Here is a 26,755-nt window from a genome sequence, read left to right as displayed (position 1 = left end):
CAAACTTGCATTCCTTCCCAACCAATATCCACAACTTTTAATAAGAGACCCTTGGAGACTGGGAACTCAGTCGGTGTTGTAAATCAATGCTGGAGGCACTCACAAGACTCAGTAACTGCTTATACCGATAGCTAAAGCTGTTTCCAGCACAAGACACTTAGCAGAAGCAGCGTTGGTAGAGTCTGGGGGATCCAACCCTGGCCTCTCATGTCCTTTGTCATCCAAGGGCACACAGATGCTCTCCCTTGAACGGCGAACTGCGGAAAAGTGTGCAGGCCCTCTGCCCGAGGAAGCCTGTTTTAGTCTCAGGTCCAGAGGGGCGGGTCATGAAGGTATAACTTGCTATTAACTCTTTCCCCATGTTCCGCAGGAACATGCCTGTATGGTTTTCAGAATCTCAGCCCCACAACCTATAGGGTGTAGCATTCCCTGCACAGCATCATAGAAGCTATCAAATTCCTCATGCAGACCCTGAGCCACAAATGAGAATGTGAAAGTCCTGAACACATCATTTTAATTTCAAAGGCGTGTAGGAATCCTTTGACCAAACAATTATGCATCTAGGAATTTATTGTAAGAAAATAATGAGGATGTGCATAAAAATATAACTACCAGGGTGGGTCACCAGAAGAGCAACAAAGTAAAAAGTGCTTACCGGAAACAACTGGGCATTTGGAACACAAATCATGGCACATCCATAAAATGGAATTCTCAGCAGCCATTAAAAATGTTATAAAAGAACATTTATTGACATGAAAAGGTGATGACGACATTGTGATGTGTGAAGGAGGCAGTAAAATGATGATTCGATTTCTGTAAAAAATGTATTTATAGCAAAAAAAATACTGCCAAGGATATACACTGGAGTGGTAGCAAGTGCGTATCCCAGGGAAGGGAGTAGAGAGGTGTTTATTTGGTTGTTTGCCCACATCCCACCCCCACCTTTTAATATAAATCACGTAGGCTTTTATAGCAAGAAAAATGTACTGTAATTCAACACCTTCATTTTGATGAAAACAAATCCATTTTTAAAAGTTCCAGGCTTTTTCAGAAGCAGAAGTGATTTTGAAGTTGCCACACAGGCAGTGAGTCTGTTCTCGGCGGAAGCTGGCAGGGACCCTCACAGGGACGGCCTGAGTTAGATCTGCGGGGAGAAGGGGCTTCCTGCAGCTTCAGTGTGCTCGCCTCAGCTTCCGAGCCCCAAGGCCGAGCTGCTCCCTCCGGCCCAGGGCATCCTATTCTTGCCCAGTCACCAGCTTCATCATCTTCAGAGCTATGTCCCCTTGGTCGGAAGGAACCTAGAACCAAGCAGTACCCAAGTTAGTGCTCCCGGTTCTGTTCCTGGGGGTGGCATCCTGAGCCCCAGAAGAGTGCCCACTCTGTGTCAGCACCCTGGGAGCACAGATGCACCTGGGTGCGTCCCTTAAAGGGATGGTCATTTCTGTGAAATGTCCATTGTGCCGGACAAAAGCTCTCCTGGGCCCCAACCTTGCTGGGTGGCAGGGGCCTGATGTCTGCACTGAGGAAAGGACTTTCTCCACGTGGGGCTGATCTGCCCAGCTATTCATAAGGCCTCTGCTTCTGTGCTAGGGCCCAGCCTGTTCTACGAAGACAGAAAACTCCAAACATTTTACAGAAGGGGTCCCCAACCCCCAGGGCCTTGGACCACACTGGTCTGGGGCCTGTTAGGAGCCAGGCCAGGAGCTAAGCTCACCTCAGCTCTGCCTCCTGGTACCCACCACCACCCTGTCTCCCATGAAACTGGGACCGCTGTTTTACAGGATTCTTTGTGGAGGAAGCATCGGAGACTAGGCGTGGAGTAGAAAAACGGCCCAAGAGGGAAGCTAAGGGCAAAACTGTAAAGGACATGAACCAGCACGCGAGACCCTTTGTGTGGGTGGCATCCCTACTTTTATGTTGTGGTCAACTTTGTTTCATTTCTCGCTTAGAGTTTCTGAATAATTACTGTAAAAAAAAACTTCTTCCTGCACACCACCCAAAGGGGTAAGGGCAGAGGTCTCAGTTTCTCCTCCACAAACGACGGGGTCAGCGAGTTGAGGACTCCGAGCCCTGAAATTCCATGACTCCAAGCTTCTCTATGGCACGTCACTCACTGGCCCCATTCTCCCGCCCAGGCTGCCCAGGAATGGTAAGTCCACCAAACCGGCATTTCACCCACCAAAGGGGAAGTGGCTGGGGTATGATTTAGGAACAGTCTCCAAGAGCTATTTTAAGGCTGCCCCCAACCGACCTCTTGCTCCTTCTGTGACAAACCAAGGGGAAAGGGCGAGCCACCCAGCCTGTGTGTGGCTAGCTCCTCCCTCCTTCCCCTCCCACCCGATTCTCTGGTATGTTAAGGTCCAAGACGTGCCTGCTCAACTCTGAAGGTGCTCAGAGACTCAGAGCCACTAATGAAACGCCCCCTTCGCCCTGTCTTGCTGCCTTCATTCTCTCTTCAGTGTTTTCTTCTTTCTGGTTTCTTTAAAAGTTTTTTAAAATTTATTCTTAGAGATGGGGAAAGGAGGATGAAAGAGAAGATGAGACATGTGGATGTTTGAGAGAAACACTGATTGGTTTCCACTCGCAAGACCCCAGCTGGCTGGGGGCAGCTCCGGCACCTTGGCAGGGGTGGATGTCCGCACACACGTGCATGGCAGCGGAGCATCCAGCCCTCCACCGTCTCCTTCAGCCACTTAGTCCGCTCACAATACGAGGGAAAAGAGAGGGCTCAGGCCCTGGCTGGTGTGGCTCAGGGGATTGAGTTCCGGCCTGTGAACCAAAGGGTCGCTGGTTCGATTCCCAGTCAGGGCACATCCCTGGGTTGCAGGGCAGATCCCCAGTTGGGGGCGTGCAAGAGGCGACAGATCTGTTTCTCTTGCACACCCGTTTTTCTCCCTCTTGTTCTCCCTTCTTTCCCTTCTCTCTAAATGTAAATAAAATTTGTCTTAAAAAGGGGCTCGCTTTGCAAACACAGGAGCACAAGAGCCTCCCTGCCCAGGCCTGCAGGCAAAGCCTCTCCCAAACTGCGATTCTGGAGCCTCCGGAGCCAACGCTGCCTGCTGCTCGAGGACACTCCCTCAGCGTGTGCCAGCACCGCGCACCAAGCTCCCGTCTTCACATCCCGAAAACCTCAAGGAAGGAGACTCTGTCCCCAGGGCAGTGTGTTCCTCAGGACAATGAAGAGGGAGATAACGTTAAATTCATTTAAACTACAGAGTACAGAACAGACAGCCCAGCTTAACTCTCAGCAGGAATTGGTCTTTCAAATGAGAATTTCTAGACTCAAAAGAATGAAGCGCTAATGGCAGAATTTTGGAAGAGGCCTCAAAACACTCCCAATCCACAAGCGCTCTGAGTAAGACCCCCCCAGGTGGTGCGCCCCCCAAAACCCACTGCCTGCGGCTTCCCTCTGAGGACAACTCAGAGTCTGGAGCAAAAGCAGACTCCCGCTCACCATGTGTCCAGCTTTGAGAATCCAGTAGAAAGCCAGGTTCTTGTAGCTCTTGACAAAAGCCGCCGTTTCAGAAGACAGAGGGTCTCTGTACAGGGGCTGCCACTTCAGCTGACTGAATTTGGGCAGGTCTGCCCACTTGAGCTTCCGCACCCAGGCCTCCTGACCTGGCGAGAGAAACAAATGTGGGCCTGGCGGGCACTGCTGGGTGGAGCAGAAAAGAAAATGCAGGTCCTAGGACGTGGCTTTTCCCAAAGTGCAACGGTGCACAAAAACTCACCCTTGTAAAATTCAAATCAAAACCACAATGAGACACCACGTCACACCTGTGTGCATGGCTGTTGTCAACAGGGCAGGGGATCACGAGGGGTGGAGAGGGTGTGGGGAGAAAGGAAATCTCCTTCACTGTGGGCTGGTGCAGCCACTATGGGAAACAGCATGGTGGCGCCTCACAATTAAGGACAGAGTTACCATGTGACCCAGCGACCCCCCTTCTGGGGATCTACACCTGAAAGATCTGAAAACGTTTATTCGTAAGGATGTACGACCCCTATGTGCACTGCAGCATTATTCTCGGTGGCCAAGACGCGCAGGCAATGGAGCTGTCCTTCGACAGATGATTGGACAGAGGACGGGAGGCATACATAGAAGGCAGTACTACCCGCCTTAGGAAAAGATGAGGTGCCGTCCCTTGTGACGGGGATGGATCCAGAGAATATCATACTAAGCGAAGTCAGTCAGAGAGAAAAAGGGAAGGACCATGTGGTTTCACTCGTATGTGGGACATAAACCCAACAGCAATGAATAAACAAAAACCCACAGACACAGCAATGCGGTGACTCCCAGAGGGAAAAGGGGTGGGGAGAGGTGGAGAAGGATTAAAGGGTCAAAGACACGGTAATGAAGGAGACTAAATTTTGCCTGGTGAACACACAATGTGATGTACAGATGGTGTTACAGAATCGGACACTTGAAACCTGTATAATCTTATCAACCAATGTCATCCCAATACATTTTGGAAATTTAAAAAAAAAAGGTAACAGAGCCCTGGCTGGTGTGGCTCAGTGGAGTGAGCACTGCCTACAAACCGAAAGGTGGCTGGTTTGATTCCTGGTCAGGGCACATGCCTGGGTTGTGGGCCAGGTCCCCAGTTAGGAGCGTGCGAGAGGCAACCAATGGATGTTTCTCTCCCTCTCTGAAAATAAATTAAAATCTTTAAAAAAATTAAAAACCCTCACTCTTGTAAAAATGCAAATTCTAATTCAGCAGGTCTGGGTGGGGCCTGAGACTGTGCACTTGTAGCAAGCTCCTCAGGACACCCAGACTGCCAGAGACACCGAAGGGCTGAGAAGCCCGGCTGGTTTTGCTGTTAACTCTCCTACTGCCGTGTGCTGTGTAGGACACTGGGCACCTCTGGAGGGGACAGGGCTGTCAGAGGAATGAGAAGTCTCAGGGTTAGGAGATAGAAATGTGGATTACCCAAGCGGTGTCTAGAAGAAACACAGGACTTTTTCACGTTGTCCTGAGTTCCCCGGGCTAACACGTCACAAAAATGTTGAGTCCTGCTGACTTTGAGAAACACGTCATACCTGCCAGACCGTGTGCCTTGACCACCGGCCGGTTCTGAGAACCTGCTTCTGTGCTTCTACGTGGCCCTACTGAGCCCGGAAGGGGGCATGAGGTGACAGCCAGTGTGACAGGGACTCCCCAAAGACCACTTCCCTGGGTTTGGAGGCCCTAGAGTTTAGTCTTCATTCACCCTGCACCATTTCCCCTCAATTCAATAGTCCATCTGCCCAAAAGTCATAATAACCTCTTCCATTTCATTTTTGTGGTGGGGGTCGGTGTCATTCTTTTCTTTAGTTACACTTAAGGGCTCAAAAGCTGGATGGGCCTCTGAGGGGTCACAGATGCAGGCAGCTCCACCGTTTTCCAAGAGTCAAGGTCAGGGGTGGATGGATATAGCAGCAAATGTTATATCCAAGCATTTCAATGTCACCAGCCCCAAGGTAAACACATCTGAGGCTGGTTCCCTTCCGGCTCAACCCATGACACCACCTCCACGTGCCACCGAAAGTGGGTCCCTACCCATGGTGTCCACGATGAGATCCAGCTGTCCGTTATACACGGTCACGTTGACCCCGGCTTCCAGCAACTCGTCCACGATGCTGATGACGGGCTTCATGAAGTCCCCCTCCATGTTCAGGAAGACGCTGTTAGCCTGGCCTACGTGTGAGGAAGCAGGAAGAGGTAGCAGCTTGGAATCTGCCAGGACCAGAGGCCCCATTCAGCCCAGAGCCTCCTGGGCTCCGGCACCCACACACAAGCCCAGGGCGGCACCTAACACGGTCTGAACAACAGACACCTCCCCAGCAGGGGCCGGCCGGCCTGGATACCCGGGCCCTGCGTCGGTCACGCAGAAGGGAGGCACGCACAGCACGCATGCTCTATTCACTCAAGCGCAGTGATGACAGCAACGGCATTTTCAATGAGCAATTGAAGTCCAGAGAAGGTCAATGCCCAAGGAAATGGGGAGGCTCCAAAATACTCATTCGAGCCCTGGCCAGATGCTTCAGTTGGTTGTTGCATCATCCTGTACACCAAGAGGTTTCAGGTTCGATTCCCAGTCAAGACATATGGCTAGGTTGTGGGTTCAATCCCTGGACGGGATGCATGTGGGAGGCTACTGATCGAAGTTTCTCTCTCATATCAATAAACATAACTTCAGGTGAGGATGAAAAAAGTAAATACCCCGTATTTTGCTGTGTATAATGCGTACTCTTTTGCCCAGATTTTTGAGGGAAAAATAAGGATGCATGCTATACATGGGTAGGACTAATTCCTTAATGTACATAAACATTTTTAACTCTTTTATTTATGTTTATGTGCTAAAAGTGTAACTCTAGAAAGCAATAATGATAGCTGTATACAAAATACCACCCTGGAGTACAATAATCAGTTTTGTTTCTAAATATAAATAAATAAAAAGTCGAATTAAAAAATTAAAGTGTAAGATTTTTCTTCCTAAAAGTTTGTGTCAAAATTGTGAGTGAGCATTATACACAGCAAAATACGGTAAATAAATAAAATAAAATACTCATTAGGCTGGTCCTGCCAGGGAACAACCTGGACTCGGGCTGACGTCAGTCTTCCTCCTTTTTTTGGTTCCACTAGGGCCGGGTTCTAAGTTCTGAACAAGCAGGGCTACCCCAGTGGTAAACCAAAGCAATTCAGTGCCAGCCCTCAGGAAAGCTACATGGAGGACCAGGCCCAGGCAAGACACGGTGACCACATGGAGGACTAGCCCCAGGGAACAAGAGGCGGCCAGTTCGGCATTCCCACTGGACTCCTGACCGCCACCACCATACTGCACAATAATGACAATAGCAGTTACACTTATTTTTATTTGCCAGTCACTAAACTAAGTATGTATTTTGTAAGCAACACCTCGTTTCCTCTTTGTCGCTACCCTGGGAGGTAAGGTCTCTCAAGTCTCTTAACTTGCACAGTTGTTAAAGAAAATGAGGCTCAGAGAGACTAAGAAACATGTCAAGGTCAAAACAGCTAGTCCTAAGCTGGGACATGAACGAAGGCCTGGCTGACCCCAAAGCATGTAGGCTGAACCACCGACCAGAACTCAGGACACTTGGCATATCGGCCAAGAACACTAGGTTCTTTCCATTCCATACACAGACGCATCTGGAGCCAAAGGGAGTTTTCGATGAGGCATCGTCTGAGGAAAAAAGTAGTTGCCTGGCCCATCACTGGGCAGGGAGGGAGGGTCCCTGTCACCAGAGAAGCTGCCCCTGACCTCCTGTGATGCTCACACCTCTCCTCTCGGCACCATGACAGCTCCCCACAGTTGTCCCCACCCCCTGCAGCTCTGACACCACATTCTTTTTATTTGACCTAATTAACGTCTTTCTTCATTTCTAGAAAACTCTAAGGGGTGAGGAGGAAATGAAGATACAGGTCTGGGAGGAGCCTTCTGCTGACTGTGGGTTCTGAGGGTGGCCCGTGTCCCCCGAGGAAGAAAAGGCCAGAGTCGAGTCTTAGCCTCTCCACAGCCGACAAGGGGCCGCCCTAGAAACCCTCCGGCCGTGACTTTGGGGAGTCTCAGACACAAACAAAACCCTCTTCAGCCTGGAGTGTTTCCCCTCCAGGAGCCTGGGTTTTCTGCTTGCTCCCGGCCTTTCCAGAGGATTAAAGAGGAACTTAGCTAAGATTTCTATCCGGCCTGGTCTCCGAGGACCCCAATATTTCCTCACTATGACCTCCAGGCCAAAATGCAGCAAACCCCTGGACTACACAGAGGACTGCTCAAACTGTCCAAAAGGACCTCTGTCTGGAAGCCACACCTGTGACCAACTGTGGCCTTGGGCATGGCTTTCCTGTTTGTTTTTTAATTTAGCGAGAGGAAGGGGGAAAGAGAAACATCACTTCACTGTTCCACTTATTTATGAATTCACTGGTTGATTCTCGTATGCACCCCAACCAGGGAACAAACACACAACCGTGGTGTATCAGGGTGACAGTAACGTAACCAACCGGGCAACCCGGACAGGGCAGGGCTCGGCTTTTCCAAACCTCCACATGCTACTATGAAAAACTTCAAACTGACAGAAAAGTCAAGAGAAGAGTGTGATGATCCCACACACTCACACCTGGCTCCCACAATTATCGACTCCTAACCAACCACTTTATTTCCCCCCCAACCAACCGCTTCCTTGGAACCAAATCTGAACCCTAGCTGATGTGAATCACCATCCGTGAGACCCATTCTACAGACGAAGGCTCGGAATTTGCACCTTTCTTCTCGCCTCCCTCCAACTCTACAAGTGGCACCTCGTTAGGTCACGGAAGTTACCTCCCCAGGAGCAGTCCTCAGGAATAATTTTGAGCTTCGCTCTGATGGGGCCGTTCATGAGCTGACTCAAGTCATCAGGGTTCAGGTGTCTCACGTGGCGCTGGTAGAGATGAACTGAAACAGACTGGCACACAGTGAGTCACAGGAGTGCAGGTAACACGTCTTTCCCAAGCTGCTGGGGATGTGGCGGGTGAGACAGAGGCTTTCAGCTTCGAAGTGAAAAGCATCGCCCTGATTCACCCCAGACAAAGAAAGCCAGAACCACGTAGACAGTGGAGAGGACTCATCAGTGATGCCTGCTGCACTTTTAAAGTACTTTGGGGCCATGGAGACTGTCCCGCACGGCCGACTCGGGAGGACTCCTGCCGCCTTTACATGCCTCTAACAGAGGGAAGATGCCAGCACTTGGCACCCATGGTGAAGCTGGAGCAGCTGAAAGACAGCTCGATCCAGCCTACAGGAGGACTGATGTCGCAGTTCAGTGCGCGGAGGCTGGTTTGCAAAGTTCAAGGCCAGCTGTTCAAAAGACTACCTACTGCACAATGCCATTTCTGTGAGATGCCCTGAAAAGGCAAGTCTAGACGAAGAGAGAGCAGAGGCTGCCCAGGGGCTGAGTCAACTGTGGACACACATGAGAGATCTTTCTGGGAAACGTTCGAGAACTGGATTGTGGTAACAAGTCTGTGAGTGTACTAAAAATCACTGAGAAGACCCTTGAAATGGGTGGATTCTACAGCACATAAATTACACATCAAGAAAACTTTTTAGTCCGGTGACAGACAGTTACCAGACTGGCTGTGGTAAGCACTTCCTAAGGTATACAAATGTTTAGTCACTGCACTGTACGCCTCTGTAATACTGTATGTCAAGTACAATTTAAAATAAATAAATAAAATAAGGCTTGTATAAGGACACTGGTTTCCTCTTGCACAGAAGATGAGGCAGCAACGTCAAGGTTCACTCACCTAGGTGGCTCTGGGTGAATTCTAGGCTTGACTTCGCTGCAGACATGGGAGCACTTTTGGTTAAGATGTTATAGAAGTTCACCCCATCTGTGTTCTGAAATAGAAGTACATGCGGCTGTTTGTTTTCTTTATTTCTCCATTATCAATGTTGCAAAACCAGAAAAGCACCTGGCCATCCATCTTATTCCAGGACAGCTTTCTCTTTGCAAATCTGCTCGGACTGGAGAGAAACACATCTCAGCAGGCTCAGCCAGCCCGGCCTCCTGGGGGTAGTGAGCAGCTCATGAGTGGAGCTTAGATGCTGCAGGAAAAAATGACGGGACTGTATGTTCACTTACACGGAGTAGAGGGGCAGAGGGTCCCCCGAACTCGAGTCTATAGCCAGTGCACTCTTCCTTCTGGCTCCATGGGGTCAGAAGGCTGCTTGCCAGGGACACAAACACTCACCTCTACAAGCCATATTGTTTTTCATAGAAACCATACATTCAGTCAAGGGACAAGCAAGTCTTGCAGGGCTGGGTGGCTTTCTGACCCTGTCACTGCTCATTGAGGTCAGATTATCACTTAGTGTGATTTCTGGGGAGTCTCAAGGTAGACCCCAGTCCTGGTAAAACCAACCAAGGGTCCTACATCCATGGGCAAAAAACCCTGGGCTGGCCCCAGAACGTGTGCTGTTTGTTACCTGTTCGACTACCATTTCTGCTTGTCCCCACAGCTCGGTGGCCTCTTTGTAGAGTCCCTTATTTAAGGCATCCAGGACCTGCTCTGCAACCTGAGACACCTCTGCCAGACCTTGGTCATCCAGAAGAGACTGCAATGCAAATCAAGAACACAAATCTGGCTTTGCTACAGTTAGGGATGGGGACAGAATGAGTGGGAAGGAGAAAGGGGAGTTTATAGACGAAAGCATCTGTCACAAGTCCCAGATTTATCATGGAAGAGATACAGCAAAATGTTAACTTAGTCTAGATGATAGTATATGGATGTTCACAGTGATCTTTCAACTTTTCTGCACAGGTGCACATTTTTATAATAAAAAGTTGGGGGGATTTATAAAATGGTGCTTCTTATACCTGGCAAAATGGGATCACTGTGCTGATGTTTCTTGAAATTTGTCCCTGAGGCCAGCTATTGCTTAGGGTCTCCCATCTGATATGGACTAAAAGTCCCCATGGGTCAGTGTCACCCACACAGGGGCACTCAGCTAGCCTTGTCCTTTCCGACAGCAGAGCCAGAGAGGTTGGCTGGGCTGCTGACCGCAGAGGGTGCGGAGGCGAGGCCCACCTACTTACCATGCTGTACAGGTAAGGTCCCCAAGAGAGCACCGAATCTAAAGGAAACCACACAGGCACAACATAAGTCCCTCATGGCTCCATCCTTCCAGAGGAAAACCTAACTGGTCTCTCTCCCAAAGCAGAAAGAGCCAGAAGCAGAAAACCCTGAGGCTTTACATCGAAAGGCTCCTCCATCATGCCCCAGGGCCCACGCAGGTGAGAAGCTGCTGTCTCCCTGGCTGGAAGGTGGGACCAGGGTGTGGGCACCCATGCTGACTCAGGCCTAATGGCACATGAACCTGGCCCAGTGAGTGAGTCATGGCCAGGGATGGTATCCCCACACACAGGCTGTGTTTATGTGGCGGAGGCTCTTATCCACTTAGAGGCTTTTGACAGCTGACAGTATTCCCCCCGCCCTCACACTTCTGCTCTGCTTCCTGCCTGCTCCTCCCATTTGGGGACACTATCTTCTGCCAAGTTGCTAATTAAGGAAGAAGACTAATGATTACATAATTCAAGCGTCTGTGGTTACACTACCAATCAGTTCATTTCCATTCCACAAATGCATTGAGAATTTACAAAGGGTCTGAAGCTGGTAAGGAGCTTTGTAAGACAGAAACATGAGTAAGACAATGCCTGCCCTCACAGAGAACGGTGGGGCTGGCTTTAGACAAGTTCACTACCACCGTGACGCTAGGTCAGAGACGTGCCAGCCAACACAGTATCGAGGATCCCAAGTTGTAAAGTACGTTTAAATATGCCCCTCCTTTCCTTGAAAGCCGTCCACGGCAATCTAAGGCCAAACCTCCCAGAGTACCTATGTTTCGAATAACCTCAGTTCTGCAGAATTTTAATCTATGTATTAAAAAGAAAAAAATTCTTCGGTGAAATATCTTTGGGGTTATGCAAAATGTAACACATTTCTTTATTGCAGGCCTTCTCAGAGCGTCTGCTGTGCCGATGAAGGAGGCGGAACCCGGGGTTAACACTTCCAGAACTCGGGTGACCACGGAGCCCTCTGCACAGCAACGCACTGGACTGGTATTCTTCAGTGCTCTGAGACACGCAGGCGCACCCGGCAGCACCCACCTACCCACGGCCCTCTCCAGCCAACCTTTAAGCCGGTGTCCTGGTTTCTGGAAACACAAAACTGTCTGCAAGTCTCCACTGCGTCCCACTCCCTGCTTGATCTACACCAGGAATCGACAAACTTTTTCTCTAAAAGGGCAAAGAGTAAAGATTCTTGGCTTTGCAGGTCTCTGTCACAACTACTCGACTTTGTTGGGGCAGCCTCCAAACAATATGTAAATCAAAGGGTGTGACTGTGTCCTCATAAAAAACTTATTGACCAAAGCAGGGGCAAGGCCGACATGACTTGTAGGTCATGGTTTGTTGACCTCTGATGTAGACCTGAGATGTCCGACTGAATTTTCTGCAATGACGGAAATGTTCTATGTCTGTGTGGTCCAACAATAGTCAATAGCCATGTGTGACCACTAGGCATTTGAAATGTGAACAGTGCAACTGAAAAGACTGAAAATTGTATTGTGCCCTGGCTGGTGTGGCTCAATGGACTGAGCGCTGGCCTGTGAATCGAAAGGTTCGATTCCCAGTCAGGGCACATGCCTGGGTGTGGGCCAGGTCCCCAGTGAGGGGGCCTGTGAGAGGCAACCGACTGATAGATACATTGATGTTTCTCTCCCTCTCTTTCTCCCTACCTTTCCCTCTCTCTAAAAATAAACAAATAAAATCTTTTAAAATGTTACATGAGTAACTGAGTCTTATAAAATCAACTGGACTTTATCAAATTTTTTTAAAAATTATTGCATTTTAGTTAATTGAAATAGTCACAAAGAGTTCTCTGGCTACCATGCTGATCTGTGCAGATCTTCTGGAGGACATGGAAACGTGTGTTTATATCTCTCCTTGTACCTAACTACTTAGCAAGCAATTAATAATTGTTCATAAGATTAATAGTGCTTCCCCCTCAAAGAGGGAGGACTTCTGGGATGCAGGGGCAATACAAAGTGGATCTGGAAGGAGGGAGCAAGATCTGGACAAAGAAATTCACACGGGGAGGCGGGTCATGGCAAGGTGAACGGCACCTGCGCAGCCATGAGGTTACACTTCCTGGTCTCCTGGTGGCAGCGCAGTGGTTACGCACATGAATTCCAGTGGCTGTGGCCCGGATTCAAGTCCTGGCTTTAGCTGTGTGACTCTAGAAAAACTGCTTAACCTCTCAGAGTTTCACCATCTCCCAAATCAGGATAATAACAGCATCTATCCCATGGAGGTGGTGTAAGCACATGCAAAGTGCTTCCTGTAGTTACGAAACTGTGATGAGACCCCAGGAGGAAGCGTGGGGGCCAGCGCTGTAATTTTGAGTGAGGCACCTGTCAAGACACCTGCTGGACCCTCCTGCCTGTGATCAAGGTACCCACAGCTTCCTGGTGTCCTAGGAGGTCCATCCAGGAAGGACAAACAAGCGGCAGCACTTTTTTCAATGACTCAGAGTCTTGGTGGTGCCATTATTCTCTGAGATGCCAAGAATGAGGGCAAGAAATAACCATGCCAGTAGCACCAGCATATCCTGAATCCATTGGGGACACGGCTCTGTAAACATGGACACGCCCAGGTCACAAGCACCCCGGCTAAGAGACAGAGCAGGGAGAGCCTAGAAAGTTCCCCGTGTCCGTTCCAGCTTATTCCCCCTCCCCACTTCAAGCAACTCTCTTCTGATTTCTAACTTGACAGGCTGGTTTTGCCTGTGAAAAGCCAGCTTTTGTTGGGTAAGAACAGTAGTCTTCAACCAGGAGTAGCTTTTTTTTCCCTCCAGGGGATGTTTGGCAATGTCTGGAAATATTTCGGGTTGTCATACTGCAGTGGAAACCCTGGCGTCTAAGGGTAGAGATGCTAATACCCTCCAAGGCACAGCACAGGCCCCCACAATGAAGAATCGGGTGACTCAAAATGTCAGCAGGGCTGAGATTTTGCATCCTGTGTCCGAGTTAGGTACTAGGATGGCTACTGCAGGTGTCCCAGGTCACGCCCCGGATGTCTGCAATGTAAATAACTCTAATCTGCACTCCCAACAAGGATGCTGATGCTCCGGTTATGAAACTCTGAACCCGAGTGCAGGACCTGATGGTGACCTTGTTTCATCACTGCCATCAGTGACAGATGGGAATTTCGCCCCAAATGCTCATGCTAACACCCAGTGCAGGGAGGGGACAAGAGGACAAACAGGCCTAGGTTTGAATCCTGGCCAGGCCATTCATTCTGTAGGTCAGAGACCAGCTTCCACCACCTCTCAGAGCCTTTAGAATGTCTTCTACTGTAAAATGCGATTCTTTTGTTCTGAGAATCCAATGAAGACAATTCGGTTCAGTCCCCAGCAGCCCAGGGTAGGGGCAGCGTAAATGAGTTCTCATCCCCAAATTTCTTGGAAGGCCCTGGGCACACACATTCAGTGTGAACTTCTCCAAGGACCCAGAAAAACCCACTGCCTTGTTCTCTGATCGGGATACCCCAGCCCAAAGTCCCAGGGAAGCCCGGGGAAAGGAAGGAAAGGACTGTCTAAAATTCGGTACTTACCAACAGGGGAGATCCAGGAGTCACCCAAAGCAACCCCAGAAAAGTTGCACTTGATGGTCCCTTCCTGGACGGCCTGAAAGAGGAGGAGCCGAGAAACATCCTTACATCCTTGCCAAGGGGATGCAGGGGCCTCTGTCTCTTCCTCAACAGGAGGAAGCCCAGTCCTCGTACAACGCTTTCACGAGCAACCGCAGCAGACCCCTGCCCTTCCTCCCCAAGACTCCGCCGGCCTCCGAAGGCCTCAGACACCCACTGGAGAACAAGAGTAACTCTACCAGATGGGTGGGAACTGCTGGGTTTCCCTCTACTCTTTTCACAGGGTGTTGGCAGGATGTGTGTGGGGTCTGGTGCAGCCCCCGTGTTTCTCCTAAAAGAGGGGCACTGTCACCCGTCTGCCCCGAGGCCTCGTGTCCCACAAGGTGCTCAGAGGGTTCCCCGAGACCCTGCTCCGTGGGCACGCTGCAGCTGCTGAAGGGCTGGGAGGCCCCTTGGGAGGCCCTCGAGGGTGGGACGATGACGTCGGCCTAGGACCTCATGCTCCTCTGCCCCCCTTTTTTCACTTAACAGTAATGCAGCAGCAGAGAACTGGAAATGATCTGAATGTCACAGGATAGGCTGAATGAATTGTGGCCATTTCCATGGTACATGATGCAACTTCAGAAAAAAAATGAGGAGGCTCTTTATGAACTGGTATGAAAAAATCTCCAAGGTATATTGTTCAATTGAAGAGACATATAGAATAGTGCGTACTGTACACTATCATTTGTACGAAAACGGGGAAGTAGAAAATACGTGAATTAGCTTCTACAGGCATGACGCACCTCTGCAAAGATACAGAAGAAACTACTAACAGGTCACCATGGGGGAGGGGGCAGCGGCGAGCGAGAGCACTGTTACAGTACGCCTTTCACACTTTTGGAACTTTGAATTATGTGACCGTACAAGCTATTCAGAGCCCTAAAACAAGAAAACATCCTGGCTGGTACGGCTCAGTGGATTGAGCCCTGGCCTACAAACTGACAGGTCACTGGTTCAATTCCTGGTCAGGGCACATGCCTGGGTTGCAGGCCAGGTCCCCCGTTGGGGGCACTTGAGAGGCAACCACACATTGATGTTTCTCTCCCTCTCTTTCTTTCCTCTTCCTCCCTCTAAAAATAAATACAATCTTTAAAAATAATTTTTAAAAATTAAGTAACACCATGAAGACGTTCCCTGACAAATGCAGAAAATGGGACATTGTGCAAATTTAGTAGGTCGGTTCTCTGCTAAGTCAGGTTCACAAGAAGGGACTGAGCTAAAGCACATTTTGGGGACATGGCAGCCAGGACCAGCAACACACTGGCCACAGAGGGCGTGCTGGGACCCGCGAGGAAGCCCGGATACTTGAGATGAAACTTTCATGAAATGAAAGGATGAGGACCAGTGACTGAAGAAAGCAGGTGACAGCCCTGGCTGGTGTAGCTCAGTGGATTGAGTACGGGCTGCGAACCAGACAATCGTGGTTCGATTCCCAGTCAGGGCACATGCCTGGGTTGCAGGCAGGTTCCCTGCAGGCCAGTTCCCAGCAGGGGACACACAAAAGGCAACCATACATTGATGTTTCTTTCCCTTTCTCTTTTCCCCCTTCCCCTCTAAAGATAAATAAATAAAATCTTAAAAAAAAAAAAGAAAGCAGGTGACAGTCACTATGTAGAATATCTTTGTGTTGGCCGAAACATGACTGATTCAAGAGAGTGCCCAAAACGACTTCAAGGCCGCATACATGCAGGTGGTCAGAGTGGAGAACTCTGTGGGAAGAAGGCGGAATTCTAACGGCTGTGTTTTCCAATGTTCTGTTACACACATACACTGCTTCTGATTAAAAGTTCATTTACAAAAATAAGGAATTAAAAGTGAAACTCCTACAAGCGCACTGTGGAAAAAAATAGAATTTAAACTGAGGGCCTCGGCTGGGTAGCTCAGGGGGTTAGAGCATCATCCAGATACGCCAAGGTTGGTGGTTCGACCCCCGGGCAGAGCGCATACAAGAATTAACCAATGAATGCATCAACAAGTGGAACAACAGATGGATGTTTCTCTTTCTCCCTCTTTCTCTGTCTCTCTAAAATCAATAAATAGAATTTTAAAAAGTTTAAACACAGAAAGACAGCTCGGCCCCACTTCTGCCCTGACATTTGCTAGTGAACCACAGTTAGCATGTTATGTATCCTTCTAACCACCCCTTTCTTTGCTTTCACAGGCACATATATGTAGCGTATATGTGTACACACACACACATATACAAACGAAGCTATCCTTTCTTTTTTTCCCTTCAGGACCATCAGTCTTTGGGAAGGCTGCCAAGTGTTCCGTCCTGGAAGGATACACCTGTTTCCTTTAAATAATCCTCTACCAACATCCACGCGCCTGTTTCAGCTGCTGGCCTCACAAGCAGTACTGTACGGAACCTCCTCTGATACACACACGTGTGTAAGTGCTTCCCCAGAACAGATTCCTGGAAGTGAAATGATTGGGTCGAAGGCCACATACATTTTAAAAGTAACAGAGTCTGCCAAACTGCCTTTTTAACATGATTTACCAATTTTCGTACTCACTGAAGAGGCATGAGAGCATTCAGCAAAACTGGGTGTTACCAATCTTTTAAATATTTTCAGATCTGTATTTTCTGTCAATTTTCTAGAAAGTTGTTGTCCTTTTTAAGCGGATTTACTGATTCAAATACTTCTTCTCTTAAAATTACTTAGAGAACTCCGAGAAGGTTTAAACTTGTGTGTGGTCTAAACACATCCAACTTATCCCTTCTGGCTTTTGGGCGCCTCATCTCAGGAAGGAAAGGTTTCCTACCCAAGACTGTAAAACTTTTCTCTTACAGTTTCAAGTTCTTTTACAGTTGAGATGTTAATCTCTTTAGAACTGATGTTTTATGCAAGGCAAGGGTTCAACTTTACTATTTTCCAAAGTGACAGCCACTGACTATTCTACCTGTTCCGCAATGATGCAAAATGCCATCTCATCTATATATAATCATACGGAATTATGATACATAGGTATTCTATGAGTACACAGAGATACATATACATACATAAACCTAAGTACACATTAAATCTGCCCCTAGATTCTTTACCCTGTTACCTTCCACCCACTTGTCTGTTGCTAAGCCAGCACCGCACTTTACACACTGCAGCTTCACAGCTTGTTTGATGTCTGGTAGGGCGGCCTCCACTGTTCTTTTTGGAACTTTCCACGGCTATTATTACAGACTTGCTGTTACTCTGTATGTACACTGTCCCCTCAAAGTCCATTCAGTATTAAGTGAGCGCAAGAAGTAACACAATCAGCTTCTGTCCGAAACCCAAACAAGAGTCATCCTCCCTCTTACCTTATGAAGTTCTAGAGCAATACTGGCAGCCATTTTTCCCCCGTAGGACTCGGAGAAAATGTAGAATGGAATCGTCTAGCAAGAAAAGAAATTTAAGAAGAACTAAGTCTTCTGCGTACCTTTTCATTCATGCAGATTCATTTCTCATTTCTACTGCATGTCACGGCCAAAGAAATCTGCTTCTCACTGTCTTTCTCCCTCCCTGTATTTGAATGGTCCGTCTAATTAGAATCTCTCTCCAGGGTCATCCCTTCAAGCTGAAAACCCCCTTCAGTGTTGACTGAAACAAAACCCCACAACCCAGTCTGGGGCGTAACGCGGCCATCGACTGGGCCCTGAGCTCTTGGGGAAGTTTATTCCAGTGGATGCAGTGTTACTAGTGTTAAGCTCTTGGCTGGTCCCGAGGCTTTGCTTACCTGGAACTCTTGGCGGCAGTTGAAGAAGGACTCCAGGAGAACCATCATGTCTGATGCCACGGTCGTAAGGTCTTTGGCAAACGTGCCGTCCTTCTTCACGTAACTGAACCCAGTGCCCACGGGGTTGTCCACAAACAGGAGACTGGCAGACTGCAGCTGCGTGCCCCAGAGGAAAGTCAAACGTCACAGTCATGCAGTCGGCCACCAACTACCTTTTCACCATCTTGTATGAGCGCAACAAAAACCACATGTGCGTGGATGTCGGTGTGCTTACGGTTCCATTGTTAAGGGACTTAAAAAAATCAAGGGGCAGGGACCCAGACTACTCTGGCCAGGGAAAGGCAAGAAGGAAAGATGAACATATTCCTGGGGATCAGAGCGTGTAAGCTGTCACTTTTCACGTGGTACAAACGTCCTAAAAATAATGTATTAGTGCAGGTGGAGCCATGCAGTGAGTCTGAGCAATGGGACAGGACAGCCGAGGTCTGATCACCACATGTCAGCTTCCTGCAAGACAAATCCAGTTTCCACATTGGCCTGCCTTCCCTGTTGACTATGAGGACAGAACTTACTCTAATAAGTTCTCAGAGGTATAGAATTTTTCATTTGGAAGGATCCTTAGTGACGACACAGTCCAGCCATGTCCTTACTGATGAGGAATGAAAGCCCCCAAAGGGCCAAGGACTTGTCCAAGGTCACAAACTGGGATAGACAATGGCAGCATTAGGACTAAGACCCAGGTCTCCTCACTCTTCATTCAGGTTCTCTGCCCCAGTCACGTTACCCTCTGAGTTCTGGGAGGCCTGGGGACAAGCCAGGGAGGCACCCTGCTACTGCAAGTGGAAGCGATATGCCAGCTGGAAGTGAGTGTAGGATGTTCCAGGCTGAGGGAACAGTTTGTTCAAAGACCCTAAAGCAAGAGTAAGTAAAAGGAAGACCAGTGTGGAGACAAGAGGATCAAAGGACTCCAGGGGTCCTTCAGGAAGAGGGGATCCTGCAGTGAGTCTTAAAGAACAGTAGGTGTGAATGTGGTGAGCTAGGCTGTGAATGGGTGGCCACAGGAATGGCGTCCAGGCCAGGAAGCGGCCTGTGCAGAGGCCTTACAGTACAGTGTGTGTGGACAGATGCTGGGAGAGGTGGCTGGAGGTAAGAAGCTGGCCCACACCCAGGAATCTGGGCTTGGTCTTTGGGATAACTGAAAGATGGTAAACTGAGAAATTATTTGCACTGGAGAGTTTCACTCAAGAACATGTGGAAAATAGGCAGGGGGCGGGGGAGCACCACTAGCAGGAATGAATGAAGAATATTAACAACACCTGGGTTGTTAAATATTAAACACAGCGCTACCACAGGACCCAACGATTCCACTGCTGGGTATATCCACTGAAAATGAACACAGGAGCTCACAAGAATGTCTGTACTCCAGATCTCTCTGCACTATCACAATAACCAAAGGGGGAACAGTCCAAGCGTCCATCAACAGGCGAGTGGATATAAAAAACGTGGTCCTTCCCAACAAGGAAATATTACTCAGTCTTAAAAAGGGAGGTACCTGGCTGAACCTTGTAAATACTACACTAAGTGAAAGAAGCCAGACACCAAAGGCCACAGGTTGTGGGATTCCGTTCTTATACAATGTCTAAAACAGGCAAATCTATAGAGACAGAGGGTAGATCGGTGGTTGCCTGAGCAGGGATCGGAGGGTAACAGCTAAGGGGTATGAGGTTTTTTTTTGGGGGGGGGGTCGGAGGGCAATGAAAATGTTCTGAGATGGATTGTGATAATGGTTATAAAACTCTGAATATACTAAAAGCCATTAAACTGTACACTTTAAATGGGGACTTGTATTGTATGTGAATTATGTATTTTGAAGAATTCATTCTCAGGTGAAAGTGAGCAGGAGGACAGTGAGTGGGACCCAGCAGAGGCTGGGTGTGGGAGGTTGTAGGGGAAGGAGGGTGAGAGAGCCAGGGAGTGGGGGTGGGGCGCTGACCGAGGGCTCACGGAGGAGGTGCAGCTGGGGGTGAAGAGATGGAGTGGAGACAGAGACTAGAGAGACCTCGAAAGGGCAGAGAGGCAGGGGTGGAGGGGGGACAGAGGGGAAAGAACAGGGACACTGTAGCCAGAGGGTGGGATATGGAGTCAGAGTGCAGACACAATCAAAATGTGGGTGATGACAAGGTCCCGGGTGTCTGCTAGAGGAGGGTTCTGTGGACAAGTGGAGAAAAGCAGGAGAGGAAGGGGGGCGGGCAGTACTGCTGAACTTGACCCCGCCCAGTATGGAGTGGGCCTGGAGGGGCTCAGCCTCAGAGAGCAGCTTCAGCTGGGGCCACCCTCACCGTACCCAGGTAGTTTTTCGTGGTTTGAGAGAACTGTCAAGCGGCCCAATTTCCTCAAAGTTTCCAAATCCAGTGCTGGATCCACCGGGACCACCCTGTGGAAGAGGGAAGAATCAAAAGTTAGTACTGAGAACATGTGAGTTAAATCTTAGTCATCACCATGATGACCACATTTGCTATGAACGATTCATGATTTGGTGATGGCTGTGTTAACCCCACACAAAGGCACAACCGACCTGGTCAACCAGGGGCTTCTGCGCTCACGGAGCCCCCTGCTAACGGCTGAGATCTTTCTAAAAGGAATAGGGCTGGGCCAAGAGCCCCCAGAGGGAATGTTCCTACTTCTGATTCTCCAAACTTGAATCCTGGCCTGCCATGGACTGAAGAGTCCATCTCGTCCAGCTCTTCCCTCAAAGACAAGCAATAAGGCCCAGGGGCAGAGCGGGGCAGGGTGGGGCAATTAGGGCTCTACCAGGACTGGACCCAGGGACTTGGGACCGTCCACCCTGGAATAAAAGAGCACTCCCTTCCCACACCCTGCTTTTGCCACATCACTGTGCCACCAGGAAATGCCCACCCCCACCCCCAGCCAAGGACAACGAGAAGCACACTGCAGGGTACTTCTCTTCCACTGGAGGACAATCCCTGTCTAGAACTTTGGGATGGGGTGCTGTCATGGCCCAGGGCAATCCAGTGACTCTGAAATATGTGTCGCCCGCCATGCTGAGATGGCTTGAGAGTGCAGCCAAAATAGCTCACTGCTGCAATCAGATGAAGTGACCTGGATTCCCAAAGACCTGCCCGGGGAAGTCAGTGTGCGTTCCCTCAGTGGGCTGCTAAAACACAACAGGTCTCCTTTTAATCTAAATTAGTAATTATTTCTTCCTTAATCATAATCTTTTTTCTTCTTCTTTGCACCTCTGAGGAAATGAAGAGCCAGTTAGTTAGTTAGTTGACCAGCTAATAACCTTCCAATAGCATCTCAGCTCCCAAGGTTGATCTAACCGAAGGTCACACACTGGACTATGAGCCACCCAGAGAAATCAAGTACCTGTCTGAAATCAGGTACCCAGGTACCGGCCACTCAGCTCTGGGATGGAGCATGCAGGCCCCATGTGGCTGCATCTCCTGATTTTGGGGAATGTTGGCCAGTTACTCAAATAAAACAATGACCCTGCTCTGCAATCAACCACAAGGAAGGTTTGCACCTTCTACACATGGGTTTTCAACTTATTTTCTTGAAAACCCAGGGAGTGCCAGAAGGCAGCCTATGACCAAGGGGAGGTTGAATGGGTGGAACTTGTTCAGCAGGAATGCCATCTGGCCCTTGGCACTTCTGCTTTTGCTGCTATGTCAGCTTTCACTTGGGGGTGAAAAAATTCTGCTAGTTAATGAAAAGTTAAAGCAAAATCCCCTAGATTAGAACACCAAAGCCCAGAAAAGGGAAATATCTTAGTATAGCTCCCGGGGGCAGGAAGGGCTCGGGTACCCTGGACCCCTGACCGACAGGCCTGGGTTTGTCCACTGCAGGGCTCTCCCTGACAACCTGCTGCCTGGGGTGGACTGAGGTTCCCGGAGCCACACACGTGGGTTCTTCTTCTGTGGCATTTTCATATCTGCACCCTTGATGGAGCCTCAGCTCCAGCTCATCAAGGGAGCTGTTCTGATAACCCTAAGACAGAAAGTCCCTCTCCGGCAAACTGCTCATCCTCACTCCACCCCACCAGATAGGCCAAATGGACCCAAAGTATTGGGACGCTGCTTAGGATTACTGACATTTTTGCAGGAAGTGACATTTGCATCCTATGCAAATAAGGACCTGGGTGCTCTATTTACTGGTGAGCAACCTGGAGCCCCAGGTGGGCCAGGCCTACAGCTTCCGGAGGCTGAAGCAAGACCGTGCTCCTCAACCCTTTCCTAGAGATTGCTCTTCCAGGTGGGTGCGGACCACCTCTGCGCAGATATTTTAGGAATGCAAGGAAGAATCCTCTGCCTGCCCCCAAATACCTTGTAACCAGTTCCATGCCTTCATCCTACCATCAGAGCTCAAGGTCAGAACGCAAACACACGAAAAAGGAGAAGGCCGCACATCTAATACTAAAATACAAGAGGCGGAGTCCTTTCAAAAGATGAGTTTTCTGGGGGGCAAGAAGTTAGGCCCTGGGTAAGGACTGAGAAAAGAGAAAGAGGAGGGCCCAGTCAGGTACCTCGGTCTTTGCTTTGGAACCATTCAAAGCACTTTTCATCGGGATATAGTCAAACTTGTCTTCAGGAGCTTCTGGTAAAGGATCCTACCACTGGTTGGGCTCATTACACAAACAAGCAAACTGGTAAAAGGCTAGAACCCCTCATTCTCTGATTTGCCCTTAGTATACCGCTGCCTCTGCCTGCCTCAGGAGGATGCTGGACTCTCATGCCTAGGAGACTCCCCACTGGCTGCTGGACCAGATCAGTCCTTCACCATCTGCTGAGCTGTGAGCCCTTAGGAATATCGTGTTAAGTGGGGGAATCTCAGCCTCAAACCTGGCAAAGAAGCGAAGCCACTTTTACCTGAAGCCACATGACCAGGGGCAGTTCTGAGAAGTTCTTGCAGGGGCTGGTGGCATAATAGAGCCACCAGAACATGTGGGCATCCTTCCGGACAGTCACGTAATCCCATACTTCTTTGCCTTCATCCGCAGGTAGGTCGAAAACGGCTCCTGAAATAGAGGCACAGATTTCATTTTCCTGAAGGATGTCTAACGCCTGGATAAATTCCAAGTCCCATAGAGGTGGCCATGCCAGGCTGGAGATGATTTGGTTTATAATTTAGCCAACTGACTCACTCCATTATATTGTGAAAGTAAGAAAAAGCCTCCATTATGAAAACAAACAAACAAAACTTAATAGAAAACTCCTTAATGGAGTCTTCTACTTCTCCCTCTATACCCTCTGCAATGTTTGGATTTTTAACAATAAGCACAAAACACTTTTGTAATTCTGTTTTTTAAAAAAAGTAATTTAGCCCTGGCTGGTGTGGCTCAGTAGATTGAGCACTGGCCTGCGAACCGAAGAGTCACTGGTTCGATTCCCAGTCAGGGCACATGCCTGGGTTGTGGGCCAGGTCCGCAGTAGGGGGCGTGTGAAAGGTAACCACACATTGATATTTCTCTCCCTCTCTCCCTCCCTTCCCTTCTCTAAAAATATATAAATAAAATGAAAAAAAAAGAGATTTACATTTTGGGGGAAGAGGAAAATCTCAAAATGCAACATGCTGGTTTTTATATCTTATTTAATATATGATTAAAGAGATATCACAAATTAGTGGGCTGAGATGATTCACTATATTATCCTGGGGCAACTGTTAACTTTTTTGAAGGAAAAACATAAAATTGCAGGTCCTCTCTTAAAATAATAAACCAATAAAAATTTGAAGTGAATCAAGTATTTCAATTTTATTTACTTAATTTTTTGATTTTAGAGGGAGAGAGGGATGGTGGGAAAGACAGAAACATTGATTTGTTGTTCCACTTATTTATATATTCACTGGTTGCTTCTTGCATATGCCCTGACTAGGGATTGAACCCACAACTCTGGTGTACCAGGACGATGCTCTACCAGCTGAACTACCTGACCAGAGCAAGTATCTCAATTTTAAATCTCAAATATTAAAAATAATATAAAAATATAGTAAAATGCTTTTTTCTGGCCTCTGAATGGGGAAATGATTATAAAGAAATCATTTACAAATAGAAGAGAGACTATTAAGGAAAATATCAACAGAGTTGAAGACAAAAACTTGTTACATTTCTATGTAACAAAATTCCTGTACATCTAAAATAAAATGAAAAGGCAAACAACAAAGAAAGGTGCAATGAATATGAAAATGGGTAATTTTCCTCACTCATGCAGATCAATTTTAAAAATAAAAGACCCTAATAGTTAAATGGATAAAGTCCAGGAGGAAATAACTTGTGAAAAAGGAATATGAATGTCTGATAAGTATGTGAAAGAATGGTTAACATTACTACTCAAAGACATGAAAATTAAGGCAATAATGAGGTCACTAAAAAAAAACTTCACTTATTTGATAAGCAAAAAAAAAACGACGGCACTTGCTCAGGTCCACCAGGAGACAGGAGACTGGCTCTCAGTACTGTCAGCAAGTGTAACTTTTAGGGAAGGCAATTTGGCAAAAAAAAAAATGTATCAAAAACTATGTTTGTGTCCTTTAATCCTACAACTCCAATGTCCTTAATTAACTTTTTTAGCACCTGCAAAATAATTATCAGAAGAGAGTATGTTAAATACATTTCCTGTGTGACCTTTGCTAACACCTTTCAAGATATAGTATCTTTTTTTTTTAACACCACTCTGAGGGAAAAGGACTGATGTTAAAAGGTGACTTATTACCCTTGGTGCCTGGAATTTTCTGCCTTTTACTTCCTCCCTTCTTGAATGTAAAGCGTCTGCAGCAAGTGAAAGAACCAAAGACTGGTCTGAAGAAGAGAAGGCAGTAGATGAGGAGACTATGCTGTTTGTGACTGATAAGGCTGCAGATCAAGAAAATCAAAGGGGGCTTAAGGAGAAAAAGAGAACTGCTAGAATATAAATGTGACTCTAAGAGTCTAGATACAAGTAACCCAAGAGTACAGTCTCCTTGAAAATGACAGATAAGGCTCTGGCCCCTTTTGACTTAACCCCGTGCACTCCTCTCTTCCCTGGCCGTGACCCCTGTTAAAGTTTAGGGGCCACACATTGAACGACATCTCCCAAACACAAACTGAAGGGCGGACGATCCCAACCTTACAAAAGGGGAAAAGCCACTATTAAGCAACCTGCTTAAAATCACAAGGCAAGTTCGTGACCACTTTGAATTCTCAGTTGATTCAGAACAGGAAACATTTTGCTGGAAAAAGAAGACTGAAAATCAATTTGCAAGTCACCCTTTAGACACGAATTTGCTTTTGCCCAAAAAGCCTCAGTGTGGGGAGACATTATAGTGCATGTGCTGATCAAGTAGAGGAAAAAGGCCTTCTCTCAATCAAACGTCCCATTCGCTGTAGGATTTTCAGGGTCTTCGTGTGTCAGTTTAAAACATAAAAGCCTCTTAACCCCACTCAGCAGCCAGTGACGGCAGCAAAACGGAGGTAGGTGGCCTGAGGACCGTGGAAACCTCATTGATGTGCAGTTTCTCCAAATCATACATTATGCACAACTGCTTCTGCCTAGGTGTAGAAGGAGCACACTTCTACCCAAGGAAGAAGGGAGCATCAGACCACGCAGGGCTAAAAAACGGTAGAAAAAGCACTTTCACTTAAAAAAAACAAAAGAACAACAAAAAACCCAGTGAGGTTCAAAAGCACAGGAAAAAAGCTATTTCCTTTACCCAGCACAAACGCAGTACGAGACTCTCGGCCCTGGAGGGAGAAGGAGGCACCGGTCACTGATATAGACACTTTTCACCCGAACCTACCTGTACTGAGGCCCAAAAGCAGCAGCAGTAGCACCGACACGAGACGGAACCGCAGCCCCAGCTCCATGACTAACACCAGGTTGCAGCATCAGCAACAGGCTGGAGCCAGTGGTCTACCACGTGACTACTGCAGGCGGAGCCAGGACGGGACTGAGGTGGAGGCGGGGCCTGGGAGGCCTGGGGCGGGGGTGGGGGCGGGGCCTGCGCCGTGGGGTCACTGGCAATGCCCGAGGCTTCCTCTGTGGATGTGGTCAACCAAGACCCCGGCAAGGGCTGGGAGGAGAGAGGGGTTGGTTCCGCCTGCCCCACGTTGTCCTTCTCCGTTTTGGAGACAAAATCGAGAGGAAGAGACGTTTAATGCATTTGACGTAAGTTGTGTGTCAGGACTGAGACACTACAGAGAAATAACAAAGAGGGTAGTACTTCCTGCCCTGGCCACCTCTTCCTTCCCCAACAAAAGGCCTGGCATTTCAAGGGCCTGCTGCCTCTGCCCCAAATCAGATGCAGCCTGGACCAGCCAGCTGGTCCTCGAAAATTGTGGGATTCCACTTTCGAGATTTTTAAAAAAGCATTCTTCTTATGAAGTTACATATATTATGGACATTTTGGAAATTTGAGAAAAATGTTAGATCCTACATATCATTGTTTCTTTTTGGGATATTTTTTTCCCTCTGGCTTTTACTTCATCTTTTTGAATACAAAAATACAGATTTTTGTAGTTCTTTTTCCCCTTGCTAATTTGTCATCAGTATTGTTCTGGGTTGTTAACACTATCTTCACAACACTTTATTTTTTGAGATAAAATAAGATTTTAATACAGTATATTCTGCTCAAAATTGACAAAAAGTTTCAGTGTGAAGGCTGCTAACCCAGAGGCACTGCTGACCTGGCTGTAGGTGAAGGTACACCTGTTAAACTGCTTAAACTAAATGTCAATACAAAACAATCTGTTTTGGTTGAGAACAGTAGGAGCCCAAACATCTATTAGATTCCTGGAGCTTCAGGTTGAAGAAAG

General features: G+C 48.1%; 1 protein-coding gene across 1 annotated transcript; it reads right to left on the bottom strand.

Annotated features, from left to right (window-relative positions):
* Positions 1-726: 726 nt before the first annotated feature.
* Positions 727-25,862, bottom strand: SCPEP1 (serine carboxypeptidase 1). The gene is made up of 13 exons (XM_053657028.1): positions 25,741-25,862; positions 22,836-22,984; positions 20,291-20,380; positions 17,947-18,102; positions 17,531-17,605; positions 14,152-14,224; positions 10,576-10,613; positions 9,966-10,094; positions 9,284-9,377; positions 8,319-8,432; positions 5,540-5,677; positions 3,455-3,618; positions 727-1,298 (listed from the first exon to the last, which is right to left on the bottom strand). Exons 1-13 carry the CDS (start codon positions 25,805-25,807, stop codon positions 1,236-1,238), a joined length of 1,350 nt encoding a protein of 449 aa, XP_053513003.1. The 5' UTR covers positions 25,808-25,862; the 3' UTR covers positions 727-1,235.
* Positions 25,863-26,755: the final 893 nt, after the last annotated feature.

The sequence above is a fragment of the Artibeus jamaicensis genome, unplaced genomic scaffold (assembly GCF_021234435.1).
Source record: "Artibeus jamaicensis isolate MK-2021 breed Jamaican fruit bat unplaced genomic scaffold, CSHL_Jam_final contig_1998, whole genome shotgun sequence".
In the NCBI taxonomy this organism is placed as follows: domain Eukaryota; kingdom Metazoa; phylum Chordata; class Mammalia; order Chiroptera; family Phyllostomidae; genus Artibeus; species Artibeus jamaicensis.
Note: the sequence above shows the minus strand (reverse complement) of the source record. Positions and strands in the feature narration are given on the sequence as shown.

What these genes read in the sequence shown, in the direction of transcription:
- SCPEP1 (XM_053657028.1), bottom strand. Translation starts at nt 25,807, where the DNA reads ATGGAGCTGGGGCTGCGGTTCCGTCTCGTGTCGGTGCTACTGCTGCTG. An exon ending in TTGCTCTAGAACTTCATAAG is followed by an intron (nt 14,225 to 17,530) that starts GTAAGAGGGAGG and finishes CTCCTCTTTCAG; the next exon opens with GCCGTCCAGGAAGGGACCAT. An exon ending in ATTCACCCAGAGCCACCTAG is followed by an intron (nt 8,433 to 9,283) that starts GTGAGTGAACCT and finishes AGTCTGTTTCAG; the next exon opens with TTCATCTCTACCAGCGCCAC.